The sequence below is a fragment of the Salmo salar genome, chromosome 25 (assembly GCF_965601325.2).
Source record: "Salmo salar chromosome 25, fSalSal1, whole genome shotgun sequence".
NCBI lineage: Eukaryota > Metazoa > Chordata > Actinopteri > Salmoniformes > Salmonidae > Salmo > Salmo salar.
In genome coordinates, this window is record NC_138315.1 from 42235895 (window position 1) to 42249690 (window position 13796).

Consider the following 13796-nt stretch of genomic DNA (forward strand, 5'->3'; position numbering starts at 1 on the left):
GGCCCAAGCCCACCCTCCGATCCAACAGGTCCCAGACGTGCTCAATGGGATTGAGATCTGGACTTTTCGCTGGCCATGGCAGAACACTGACATTCCTGTCTTGCAGGAAATCACGCACAGAATGAGCAGTATGGCTGGTGGCAATGTCATGCTGGAGGGTCATGTCAGGATGAGCCTGCAGGAAGGGTACCACATGAGGGAGGAGGATGTCTTCCCTGTAACGCACAGCGTTGAGATTGCCTGCAATGACAACAAGCTCAGTCCGATGATGCTGTGACACACCGCCCCAGACCATGACGGACCCTCCATCTCCAAATCGATCCTGCTCCAGAGTACAAGCCTCGGTGTAATGCTCATTCCATCGATGATAAACGCGAATCCGACCATCACCCCTGGTGAGACAAAATCGCGACGGTGGGTCCTGTCTGGTCCAGCGACGGTGGGTTTGTGCCCACAGGTGACGTTGTTGCCGGTGAGGACCTGCCTTACAACAGGCCTTCAAGCACTCAGTCCAGCCCTTCTCAGCCTATTGCGGACAGTGATGAGCACTGATGGAGGGATTGTGCGTTCCAGGTGTAACTCGGGCAGTTGTTGCCATCCTGTACCTGTCCCGCAGTTGTGATGTTCGGATGTACCGATCCTGTGCAGGTGTTGCTACACGTGGTCTGCCACTGCGAGTCTTAAGACTGTAGCGCAGTCTTAGGCGTCTCACAGTACGGACATTGCAATTTGTTGCCCTGGCCACATCTGCAGTCCTCATGCCTCCTTGCAGTATGCCTAAGGCACGTTCACACAGATGAGCAGGGACCCTGGGCATCTTTCTTTTGGTGTTTTTCAGAGTCAGTAGAAAGGCCTCTTTAGTGTCCTAAGTTTTCATAACTATGACCTTAATTGCCTACCGTCTGTAAGCTGTTAGTGTCTTCGCGGCCGTTCCACAAGTGCATGTTCATTAATTGTTTATGGTTCATTGAACAAGCATGGGAAACAGTGTTTAAACCCTTTACAATGAAGATCTGTGAAGTTATTTGGATTTTTACGAATTATCTTTGAAAGACAGGGTCCTGATAAAGGGACATTTCTTTTTTTGCTGAGTTTTAATGAATTTGTTAAATAGTAGTGTTGGTTATATGGAATCTCATGCAGCAATACAAACTATACTATTTTCTTCCTTGTGATGTATGGTTAACACGTTGCTGCTAACCATCTGTTTTTTTTTCAGTCTTCTGGCGTGTCAAGTTCTTTGCGTTAAGTGTTGTAGTCATACTATCAAATATCCTGGAACTGAATGCTTTCAAAGCTCAAGTCCAGATTCTAAAGTTCTTTTAGAAAGCTGTTACCTGCTGGAATATGATTTCTTAGTTATTTTTGTAATGTTCAGAATTTGTGTTTATTTCTATAGGTAGGGCTTTTTGAGTTTTTGAAAATGTTATTTCCAGCTTACATGCCTCGTAGTGTATACAAACTTTAAGCTAACATGTTATGTATTAACTTTTTCCTCTAGATTCCTTTATTTCTGTTAGTCTCCTTTGCTGAAGCTCAGTGTACATTACAATGTTTAGCCTTATTAATCCTTACCATGAATGGCGATATAATAAAAATGATATGCTAACGTTACTTAAAAACCAAAAAGCCAGAAGAAATCCACCTGAAAGCATAGTATATTCCCATAGAGCGGCGCACAATTGGCCCAGCTTCGTCCTAGTTAGGGTTTGGCCAGTGTTGGCCGTCATTGTAAATAAGAATTTGTTCGTAACTGACTTGCCTAGTTAAATAAAAGGTTAACTATTGACACTTGTATATGTTATGCAATGATATCAATTATGCCATTTCAAACTAGTGTCACTTAACGAAGCCTGGTGAGGCCATGTCTGAAGAAGACGCTGCCATGCGGAAATCGTCCTCGCCACAGCAGCTTTTACCAGGGGACGGGACAGGACCACAGCAACACACTGTAAGCCCCTGGCACCCTCCTCCACTCTGTCCCCTCTCTAGGTGTTCCATACAGGGCTATGTTAGTGGTGTCTGTCCCCTCTCTAGGTGTTCCATACAGGGCTATGTTAGTGGTGTCTGTTCACTAGCACAGTGACACAGGAAGAATAGCCTGGGCAGTAGTACCAACACCCAGACTGACAGTCTGGAGCATAGAAGCTGGACAATAACAGATAGCAGTGGCAGGATGGTCAGATGTCCGCTCGGCTGTTTGCATTCTGCTCCCAAAAGTGATTTTGTGATGACAGTTGGTGATGGTGCAAATGTTTTACTTGTCATGGTCTTTGGAATATAGCCCGCTGAAGACTCATCCTTTCTCTGTATCCAGTGACTGACAAAGCAGCCAACTCCAGGTTCCTACTTGGCAGCGGATATAGAGCTGAGGGCATTCTAGTATAGACAATTAAAGATCCCTATGATGTTCCATAATATGGAGTCAACCCCACCAAAATCCAACATGTCAATATTAATGTTGAACCATCGCCAAAAATGGCCAAAAATCCAACTGACCCGCAAACTGCGAGCAAACATTTCCTCTTTCCAGTAGCCGTGTCCCATTGGTTACCTTAAGCAGCACTGACTTCCTGGCTTCCCTTTAGTTCAGTTGGTCCTTAACCTAACCCTGTTTATCCAATCAAAACTGTTTGTTCCACCTCCCCAAAGCAAACTCAAACTATAGTGACAGAACTGATCTAAAACTCTTAGCCATGACTATAGTGGATGATGAAGTGCTAGCCTAGTGTTTTATGTGTAGTGTATTTATTGGTGTGTTCATGTGATGTTGTTGTGTTGACACTAGGTTGGTACAGAGGGGCAACCTGTGGTTTGTGTGTCAGCCATTTAAATTGCATGTGTTCATAATATATTTCTAGTCAACAGGACTAGGTCACGTCTTGTTATTGATCGTTTCAATCGGAAACATCACCTTGAATAGTTATAATTGTAACTAACCGTAAAACCAATTCTTTAACAATATCTAGAGAGAAAGAACAGCTAGATGTCTTAGGACCACTACGTTAATTTACAATAGGCAACACCTACTTTACCCACAGGTTATTGTAGGTTTATGATAGATTCATGATAACATAAGCCTATCTCCTCCACTTAGACTAACACACAAGCTGTCTTCTAGTTGGTCTGGTCACATGTTGTAATGTGTTCTAGATGTTGTCTGTCTTTATGAGCAGACCGACTCATACAGACACACGGCCAGTTGTCCCAGCACAAAGATGCCAATCTAAAAAGGTAACGCTGGCATAACCGCCATGGAACTATCATGGATTGAACACACAAAGTAGAAATCCCTCGAGAAAAACTGCATTTCCATCTAGTATTAGCCCCAGCAAATTAGGCCATATCAACCTTATAAGAAAGTATATGGCCCCGTCCCTTAGATGTTACACTATATATACAAAAGTATGTGGACACCCCTTTAAAATAGTGGAATTGGCTATTTCAGCCACACTCGTTGCTGACAGGTGTATAAAATCGAGCAAACAGCCATGTAACCTCTATAGACAATTATTGGCAGAAGAATAGCCTTACTGAAGAGCTCAGTGACTTTCAACGACATAGGATGCCACCTTTCCAACAAGTCAGTTCGTCAAATTGCTGCCCATGTTAATTTGTAAAGGCTGTTATTGTGAAGTGGAAACGTCTAGCAGCAACAAAGGCTCAGCCGCAAAGTGGTAGGCCACACAAGCTCACTGAACGAGACTGCCGAGTGCTAAAGTGCGTAAAAATCGTCTGTCCTCGGTTGCAACACTCACTACCGAGTTCCAAACTGCCCCTGGAAGCAACGTCGACACAAGAACTGTTCATCGGGAGCTTCATGAAATGGGTTTCCATGGCCAAGCAGCCGCACACAAGCCTAAGATCACCATGCGCAGTGCCAAGCGTCGGCTGGAGTGTTGTAAAACTCGCCGCCATTGGCTTAAACGTTGGCTGGAGTAGTGGAAACGCGTTCTCTGGAGTGATGAATCACTCTTCACCATCTGGTTTTGACGGATGCCAAGCGAACGCTACCTGCCCAAATGGCTGGTGCCAACTGTAAAGTTGGGTGGAGGAGGAATAATGGTCTGGGGATGTTTTTCATGGTTTGGGATCGGTCCCTTAGTTCCAGTGAAGGGAACTCAACACTACAGCATACAATGACATCCTAGACGATTCTGCGCTTCCAACTTTGTGGCAACAGTTTGGGGAAGGCCTTTTTCTGTTTCAGCATGACAACGCCCCCGTGCACAAAGCGAGGTCCATACAGAAATTGTTCTTCAATGTGGAAGAAATTGACTGGCCTTCACAGAGCCCTGACCTCAACCTCATCGAACACCTTTGGGATGAATTCGAACGCTGACTGCGGGCCTAATCGCCCAACATCAGTGCCCGACCTCACTAATGCTCTACCCTGAAGAGTGGAGACTGTTTTAGCAGCAAAGGGGGGACCAACTCCATATTAATGCCCGTGATTTTGGAATGAGACGTTTGACGAGCAGGTGTCCATTGTCCATACTTTTGGTCACATATGGAAACATGATCTCAGTAGAGCATGTCTCCCACCATGCTGTGGAGAATAATACCCACTCGCATAATAAAGTCTATTTTATATTTAAACCTCCCTCAGTTGATATTACAACATCCAAGGCCGTCACACAGCGTGTCACTCGCTTCCATCTCATTCAGTTAAAATAGGCTAATGTTCATATTAAGAGACTTTGGTGTGCTATTAGGCCAGTAGGTTTGAGTTGTGTATGAATGTTAGTTTGAAGAAAATGCATTGGGAATGCAAATGGTGCTAATCTTGGACTTCATTTCCCAGGAGCCCGATGACCAGGAAGCCTCTGAAGATCAGGACACCTCCCCTCCAGAGGACACCTCCCTCTACCCACACTCATCTCCTGGGACGACCACACAGTTTCAGCAGGTACACAAACACTATACTGTAGAGGCAGCATTATCCTGTAACTGTTTACTATCCCTGTAAACGGAGGCTTCTAAACGAATGAAAGACCGACATGCTGGTCATGACAGACATTTTGTCAAGTTCCATCGCACATCAGTAGTTTCACTGAAAACCTGATTTTGTTTTCTCATTCCCCCGCAGAACAACCCCCCCCACGGACAGCCATACACAGGCCCCGCTGCCCAGCTCATGAACAACCCCCAGCGCCCTGGCCCTGCCCCTTCTACCCCAGGCCCTGACCCCAGCCCAAGAGCACAAGAGAACTGGGAGAGCACTGAGGAGGTTCCCTCCACCTCCACGGCCCCTACCTCGCCTAAGGAGTAACACCAGCACTCCCCTCTGCTGTACCTCCAGCCTCCTGCTCTCTTTCCTCTCCCCTCCAGGTGACTGACCAATCTCCTGATCGGGACTCTCTCTCTCTCTTTGGGGTCTCCAGGGCAGGGCCAGGCTTCACAGCTCCTCTCCAGGCCCCCTCGAGTCTCTCATGCTACTGTGCTGCCTGCCTGGGGGGGGGTGCTCTCCCCTGGGTTCTGCTGACTGCAGAGGGGATAGTGTTGTAATGAACATAGAATACCCAGGCCTGACGATGCTGACACGCTTGTCAACATGACGAAAAGGTGTACATAGTGTGTTTATGTTTTGACTGTTAAAATGACCCCCCCCAACAGCGTAACTTTGTCAGGTTTGCTGTTGGGAGAGAGATCTTGCGAGAAACAGAAATGGATGACATAAGAAAAAAAAAGATAAAAAACTCATTTTTGTTTTATCACCCTCACCGCTCAGCAGTGATATTTGGTCTGCCATCGGACGGTTACCAGTCATTCACCTTTAGGAGGACACATTATTAGTAAGCTCCTTGGCAACCTCTTGACCCATGCCAAATCAACTGACGAGCTGGGGTTGGTTTTAGTGAGACGTGGAATGGTTGGGTGAACTTTTACGGTGTTTTGGTTGATGTGAAAAAATGGTGATGCAACATTGTTCTGGAACTCGTTGCCTTTTTTTTTTTTTGGTAATTCAAACCCTTTCGGAAGCTCTAGTTAATATGCTGTAACGTTTAGCATGGCTTCTCACCAGAATAGTGTAGCTCAAGGGAAGATATGTGATAACATCTGTCCTTATTCCACAGCTAGAGGACAATTCCTTTTGGCTTTTTTTTTCTCATCTTCCCCTTGTACATTGACCCAATGCAAAAAGTGGTTTTTCAATTGCACATTATTATAATCCAACTAAACATTCGCCAGTCCATTTTTGGTGGGATAGGGTGCTTAGTATTCATCTATAGGAATTTTGAGAAAGAACACCATGTATGAAACCTGATTTTTCTCTGCAGTCTCTTTGGTAGAGAATAGTCTTAGACAAACGCCTGACTTCTTCCATGGAGCTCACCAGGCTGGTCCACAGCGTCAGACTTCTCTCCTTGGAGAAGGGGCACACCGTATCGGCTGTTTTAGTCGTGTTGCAACATGGGCTAAGTAATTCTTTAGGATTTAAAGGTATACATCAGTAAAACTATTTAATTGCTAACTTGAATGTGTGTATTTTGGGGATTTGTCTAAAATACCAAATATTCTGCCCACCATAACTTTGCTCTTATTTTATAGAATTTATTTTGTATTTCACACAAAGAATAGAATTTGATTTATGAACATTTGTCCTTGTCTTATTTTTAAAGGTATTGACTGTACAGAGTTCGGCACCCTGTTTTTTGCCGACTTTTGTTTTGGCCATGGTGTGACGTTGAATTCTGGAGCTAGTCGCAATGTGAACTTTCACTGAAGTTTTTTGTGCACAGAAATATAAAAGCATTGCGCCCTTAGCAAATAAAGAACATGGAATATTGTATTCATGTAACCGACTTGGTAAAAATGTCTATGTACATTATCTCATGTAGGCTACTGCTTGCAATAGACTTGGGTCTTTAAATGTGCCCAGCTTGAAGTCAAATGATCATCCTTATTCCATGCTTCGCAGTAGGTTGCTAGTATATTTCAGTTCTGTGATTCCCAGTCTACCTTTGCCATTTAACTGTAGGTTTGCATATTCAGGCTCCCCTTCTGCCCAACCTTTAATTAGGCACATCAGTATTTGTAAATTAGTCAGTAACCAGCCAAAATGTTCAGGTGATGAGGCCCCATTTAGATTTGACATTGTGGTGCAACTAAATGTTTTTTTTTTTAAAGTACAACACTGAACTATGCAGTGTTTGATTAGTCTGCTCCAACCCAATTTAACCAGTCCTCTAGGTTCCAACTCCACTGGAACACTAACAAATAGAGTCAACACAGGTTAGCTTCCTTGGAACATATTTTATTGTCAAGACAGCTAGTTCTCCTTCTCCGAGACGGTCTTTGTTCCACGCAGTCTGCCTGTACGACGGGCAGCAATGAGACCGACCTTGCGACCAGCAGGTGCGTCCCTCCTGATAGTTGAGGGTTTTCCAATATGCTGGTGGTTACCACCACCGAAGGGATGCTCAACAGGCTGGGGGGGGAATGGGAAAAAAAGTCAGCAAAGCGGTTCTAATAATGAATCCTATGCCCCAACATTGACTGGTTTGTTTTTGGCAAACACCAATATGAAACTAACAGCATTTATAATAAGTAGAACATCAAAATAATATGCAGAAGAGATGTCCACTTACGTTCATGGCTACACCACGGACACGTGGCCATGAGTTCCTCTTGGCCTTGTACTTGTGGTAGGCACGACCGGCCTTCAGGATGGGCTTGTCAATACGTCCACCTCCAGCAACCACACCTGTTGACGAGAGAACCATTACTCCGGTGGACAGTAGCACAGGATTACCTAACCAGCCAATGTTCTGAAAGCAACCATGTCACGACTGGTAGGACCCATATTCTGAAAGGCAGTGAACGCTCTTTGGTTTTCCTGTTTTCTGGCGAAACTGTCCATGTGCACAGATTCCCTCCATTTCATCAATTCAAGACAAAGGGGTTAATTTTACAAACACTTGTACATTGGACCCTTATGAGAAAGTGGCACTGTCTGAATATCTGTACTTGCATTTCTAAAAAGGCATTTTGGGTAGCGAAAAAAGTTTGACATTATGAAAATTAAGTATGCTTTAAATATCCTACTCATTCCAGCTTTTCTTCTAGTAGAATTCACTGCACAGTGGCGCATAGAATAATCTTCTGAGACCGACACGTTTGACAACAGCTGACAGGACTTGATAACAAAATTCAGTAGAATGAGCCTAGTATGCTGATATACTGTACAAAATGCATCCACCTCAACATTAATTAGGGAGAAAAAAAATCTAACCAACATATACACAAAGCAAAACATCTCATGTTCTTACCAACAACGGCTCTGTTTGCGGAGGCGATGACCTTCTTGGAGCCAGAGGGCAGCTTGACCCTGGACTTCTTGGTCTCTGGGTTGTGGGAGATGACCGTGGCGTAGTTCCCAGACGCCCTGGCCAGCTTGCCCCTGTCGCCAGGCTTCTCCTCCAGACAGCAGATGATGGTTCCCTCAGGCATGGTGCCCACAGGCAAGACATTACCGATGTTCAGCTGAGCTGAGAGAGATAATTGTTATTAATCCTTGCATGTAAGCTAACATATGGAATTAGATTGTTAATTTTTGTATGACATTCAATTTGGCCTTACTGCATTTAACCTATAGAAGCGCATTGAATTAATAGATCCATACATTGAAGGGGAAAAAACAATTGTTCAAAAGAAAGTTTCTTTCCTAGAGATAAAATCAGGAAATTATTATTTTAGACACTAAACTACTTTTCTAAACTGGTACCAGGCTACCTTCAGACAAGATGTGACAGTCCTAGAGCATAACATATTTGTGAGATTAACTTTAGAGGGGTCACAATGTGTAGCCTACACCATTTGGACGCTACAGACAATAGTTGGCAAATCGGTATTACCAACTTCAGACAGGTCCAGTGACGCTTGTGGAGGTCGTAGAGGCCAAACCGTTAAGACGCTACAGATGTTCTTTAGATCTCATGGTCTGACAAACTGCTGTAGCACTGCCATCTTCCACTGCAGATGCAAAATGCCGCATGCGGTTGATTGAGATGCAGCCCATCCAAAAAAGATGGATTTTTTTTGTAATGCCTATTAGATTTCTGCGGGGGCTTGGACATTGACGGTAGGGGGTTAAGGTGCCCAAGGGCAGGACATTACTGATGTTCAGCTGACCGGGGTTTTGTTATTAACCTTTCTGGGCCCAGGGGCAGTATTGAGTAGTTTGGATGAATGAGGTGCCCAAATTAAACTGCCTACTACTCGGGCTCAGAATGTAGGATATGCATATTATTAGTATATTTGGATAGAAAACACTGAAGTTTCTAAAACTGTTTGAATGATGTCTGAGTATAACATAACTCATATGGCAGGCAAAAACCGGAGAAAAAAATCCAACCAGGAAGTGGATTGAAGTTTTTCCAAGACTGGGCCTATTCAGCACACAGTGACTTAGGGTTCAATTTCCACTTCCTAAGGCTTCCACTAGATGTCAACAGTCTTTGGAACGTGTTTCAGGCTTTTGCGGTCAACAGAGAGCGAACAAGACCTCCTGGAGTCTGATGACCGAGAGAATGACATGTCCTCAATTACACGCGTTCAAGTGAGGGGTAGCTGTGTTCCATAACATTTTTCAAGACATTGGAATCATCCGGTTGGAATATTACTGAAGTTTTACGTTAAAAAGGCCCTAAAGATTGATGCTTTACAACGTTTGACACGTTTCAACGAACGTAAATATAACTTTTTGTCGTGAAATTCTCGGCGAGCTGCCTACATTTGGAGTAGCTTACTGAACGCGCAAACAACAAGGAGGTATTTGGACATAAATTATGGACTTTATCGAACTAAACATTTGTGGACCTGGGATTCCTGGAAGATCAAAGGTAAGTCAATATTTCCAATGCTATTTATGATTTTAGATGACTCAAATGGCGGGTATCTGTATTGCTTGATGTCTTTTTCTGAGTGCCGTTCTCAGATTATTGCATAGTGTGCTTTCCCCGTGAAGCTTTTTACATCTGTCACAGCGGTTGCATAAAGGAGATGTTCATCTATAATTCTTTGAATAACAGTCATATTTTATCAACGTTTATGATAAAAATTGTAAGTTGTTGTGTTGATTCACCGGCAGTATTGGAGGCAAAATATTTTCTGAACATCACGCGCCAATGTAAAATGCTGTTTTTGGATATAAATATGAACTTTATCGAACAAAACATACATGTATTGTGTAACATTGAGTCCTAGGAGTGTCATCTGATGAAGATCGTCAAAGGTTAGTGCTTAATTTTAGCTGTATTTCTGTTTTTTGTGACCTCTCCTGCTTGGAAAATGGCTGTGTGGTTTCTCGTGTTGGCACTGTCCTTACATAATCTAACTTTATGCTTTCGCCGTAAAGCCTTTTTGAAATCGGACAATGTGGTTGGATTAAGGAGAGGTGTATCTTTAAAATGGTGTATGTTTGAGAAATTTGAATTATGACATTTTGTTGTTTTGAATTTGCCGCCCTGCTATTTCACTGGCTGTTGAATAGTGTGTCCCACGTAGCCCATAGAAGTTAAGGTAACAAGGTATTCTAGGTAGTTCTAAAAATATCCTAGATGAGGTGACAACTGCTGTAATCAACCCCATGTCCAGTTCCATTCTCACCTTTCTTGCCACAGTAGATGAACTGTCCGGTGTGGATGCCCTCTGCAGCAATAAACAGCTCCGTCCTCTTCTTGAATCGGTAGGGGTCACGGAAAGCCACCTTGGCCAGGGGAGCACCACGGCCTGGGTCGTGGATGATATCCTGAGGGAGACAACGGTCAAGTCAGGTCCAAAGCAGATAGTTTTAAACAAAACTTCTTAAAACAATGCATGGCAAACTCCACTTGGGACGTTGTAGAAAACTGTATATTCCAGTAGCATGAAAAATGTCTTGTGAGAGCATTACCTTCACAATTCCCTTGATGTAACCATGACGCTCAGCAAAGTCAATGTGTCGGAGTTTAGCAGCACCTTTTCTGTGCTTCACGTGGGCTTTGAACACAGAGCCAGCACCTTTCCTCTGTCCCCTGATAACACGGCCCATTGTGACTAGAAACAAAATAAGAACTGAATTACAGCCAGGATCAAAGTATACCGAGTTCAACAGTTCAAGAGACAGACCCAGACAAAATTATCGTCACATGCACCGAATACGCTTACTTACAAGCCCCTAACCAACAATGCAGTTATAAAAAATACAAATAATTAATAAAATATCAAAGTAATGAAAAAACAGTAGTAACTTAACAATAGCGAGACTATATACTGGGGGTTCCTGTAGTCGATGTGCGGGGGGGCCGGTTAGTCGAGGTAATATGTACATGTAGGTAGTTAGTGACTATGCATAGATAATAACAGTATCAGCGGTGTAAAAGGTGGAGGGCTACGTTCATGAATGCATGTGTAACGTTGTACACACAATTTCGCTACATATACCTGCCATTGGCAGCTGACGTTTAGTTATATACCCATTACTTAGCTAGCTGCCTAACCAACCATGATATCAAGTAAGGATCCTTCTCTGCGAGAAGGGGAATTGTTAACTTACAAATTAATGTTAATGGACAATACTTGCATGTAGTTGTAAAGTTGTCAGCCAACTAACGTTAGCTAGCCGACATGCGGATTTTCCTAGCATGCCAACGCTAGCTAACTATCGTTACCCATTAACGTTCAGTGTCGACTCACTACACTATGCAACTAGAAACTAACCATGAAAATAAATACTGGGTTAAAAAAATATATATATATACAGCAATGGCTGTAGATTGCTCTACGCTCGTGGATAATAAATACGGAACGTCTGAATAAATAACAGACCCAGAAAACCGGGCTACCGGCAGCTAGTGATTACCGCTTCACCAAGACGAAGAAGCCCATGTCACTGCGCACCCATATACACACCACAATCTAAGATTTAAAACGCATTAAAAATCACATTTTGTCGCTTCAATGATACAACGACTATAGTTAGCAGTGTCTATTATACGTTTTCTACGTTTTTTTTCGAGTGGATGATAGTATATTGTATAAGATTTAACTCGGATTCGGTGAAGAGAATAAAAATAACATTCTCCTACCTAAACCCCGATGACGGAAAGAGGAAGTGTAAGGTTGAGCTAGACGATTTCTTCCGGTGAAATAGACCATGGGTCTGACGGGAACAGTACGCACGTGATTTTTTTCTGCTGTAAATCTGATTGTCCAGCAGATGACAGCAAATCGTTAGCAGACATCTATTTATGTTTTATAAAGCTTCCCTACACACACTGTCTTGTACAATTAACCCTGTGAGGAGACAAAATTCAGTCCCATTCAAAATCCTATTTTCCCTAACCCTAACTTTAACCCCAAAACCCCCCCACACACACAGTGGTCACACAGAGCAGGGTGCATCCAGGGATGTCAAGTTCAGGGATGTCTCACTCACTATGAGGCCTTATAGTGTGTCTAGCATTGTGTTCCCCTGCTCAGATGTTGCTGATGCATGCCAGATCTTACAACACCTGGATAGGTAATTGACATATCAGCTAACCACATCATGTGTTACAGCAATCTGGTGCCTGACTGCAGAGTCGATGGCGTGGCACGCAACCATTGGTTGATGAATGCAACAACTGAGCAAAGGTACACGGCCAAGAATCCTTCTTCCCAACTCCCGCTACTTCCCTTCCTCCCTGTGAATTGCTATTACATAAATCTTCCACAGCCAAGCTCTGCCATATAGCCAATTACCTCTGATTCACCTGATCTCTCCCGTATATGCTCCACCCTTGCCAACCGACTGGGATTGTGGCCTACTGGGCAGGCTCACTGGCAGAGATGTGTCTCAGTACTGTAAAATGGTTTCCTTGATCCTTTCCTTATCTCCTTTCCTTCATCACTAAGCTAGACAGAAGGGAGGTAGGAACTGGAAGGAACAGGGGAGAAGCAAAGAGAGAGAGGTCTGCAGAGCGCATTTGACCATGTAAGCTACATAGCCTCTTGCCTTTTTTCCTCCTCTCCTTATCTGTACTGATCTGACAGGGTACTATGGGGGAACCTACTATAGGTACGATTAAACCTGTCAAACACTTACAGATCAGTGTTGAATTGCAGATGAAGGATACAAGGAAAGGAGCCCTTTCAAACTATTGATTGAGTTCACTGAGGTATCGTATATATGATTGAGATACAGCCAAAGTGGCACAAGGTCTTGCTTCCTTTCCTTATTTCCTATCTTAATAAATGTTTACTACCTTATAATATTATATTATTTACTTAACTATGATACGCACTTCACCTGAGCAAAATGCAGATAAGGTAGACTTATAATTCCATGCAAAAGGTTGCGGGTTGGCGGGACTGGCTGATGTCACTTCCAGAATGCTTATGGATGCTACTCTCAGATGCTGAATAGCCCACGTTTTACAAGCATGGAGAGGCCAGTGATGGCCAGACTAGTAAATTGGGCTAAGGAACAGAAGTTGGGTATTGGAGAAAGGCCATCAGTGTGTATTGTGCAAACAATACAGCGGATGGCTCAGAAACCTGACGAAAGTGAGGGTGCAGATGTGGTAAAGACCTCAGAGTCCGAGCCTCGCCACAATGGTCATGCAAAGGATGATTCTGGCCCAGTGGAAGTGGAGAAAGTGGAGGCCTGCCTTTTGGCTGACCCATATGTAGTCTCATTGTTAAATTAGTGAATGTAGATCAAAGTGGACTTGTGATTATTTTCTGAGATTCCCAGATGTGAGAAGTGTGCAGAAGAGCATGGGAGAATAGTGGAAAAACCTGTGTGTCAATTGTGGGGGTACCCATGTTGC

At 43.6% G+C, this 13796-nt stretch overlaps 2 protein-coding genes across 7 annotated transcripts in view; one reads left to right on the forward strand and one right to left on the reverse strand.

The window, feature by feature from the left end:
• LOC106586795 (ubiquitin carboxyl-terminal hydrolase 9X) overlaps positions 1–6806 on the forward strand; it is an 81910-nt gene extending 75104 nt beyond the window's left edge. For all 5 annotated transcript variants that reach the window (XM_082969162.1, XM_082969166.1, XM_082969164.1 and 2 more), the window contains 3 exons: positions 1838–1951; positions 4805–4909; positions 5090–6806. In XM_082969162.1, coding sequence (XP_082825288.1) covers positions 1838–1951; positions 4805–4909; positions 5090–5272 — 402 coding nt within the window. In that variant the 3' untranslated portion in view covers positions 5273–6806. The remainder of the gene's footprint in view (positions 1–1837; positions 1952–4804; positions 4910–5089) is intronic.
• Positions 6807–7242: 436 nt separating this feature from the next.
• On the reverse strand, positions 7243–12177 carry LOC106586796 (large ribosomal subunit protein uL2). 2 transcript variants are annotated; one of them, XM_014174463.3, is made up of 6 exons: positions 12072–12177; positions 10898–11040; positions 10612–10753; positions 8274–8492; positions 7593–7708; positions 7243–7432 (listed from the first exon to the last, which is right to left on the reverse strand). In XM_014174463.3, exons 1-6 carry the CDS (start codon positions 12139–12141, stop codon positions 7274–7276), a joined length of 849 nt encoding a protein of 282 aa, XP_014029938.3. In that variant the 5' UTR covers positions 12142–12177; the 3' UTR covers positions 7243–7273. The 2 variants fall into 2 exon arrangements, with proteins under 2 accessions (XP_014029938.3, XP_082825293.1); XM_082969167.1 differs by lacking the exon at positions 12072–12177.
• Between the last annotated feature and the right edge of the window lie 1619 nt (positions 12178–13796).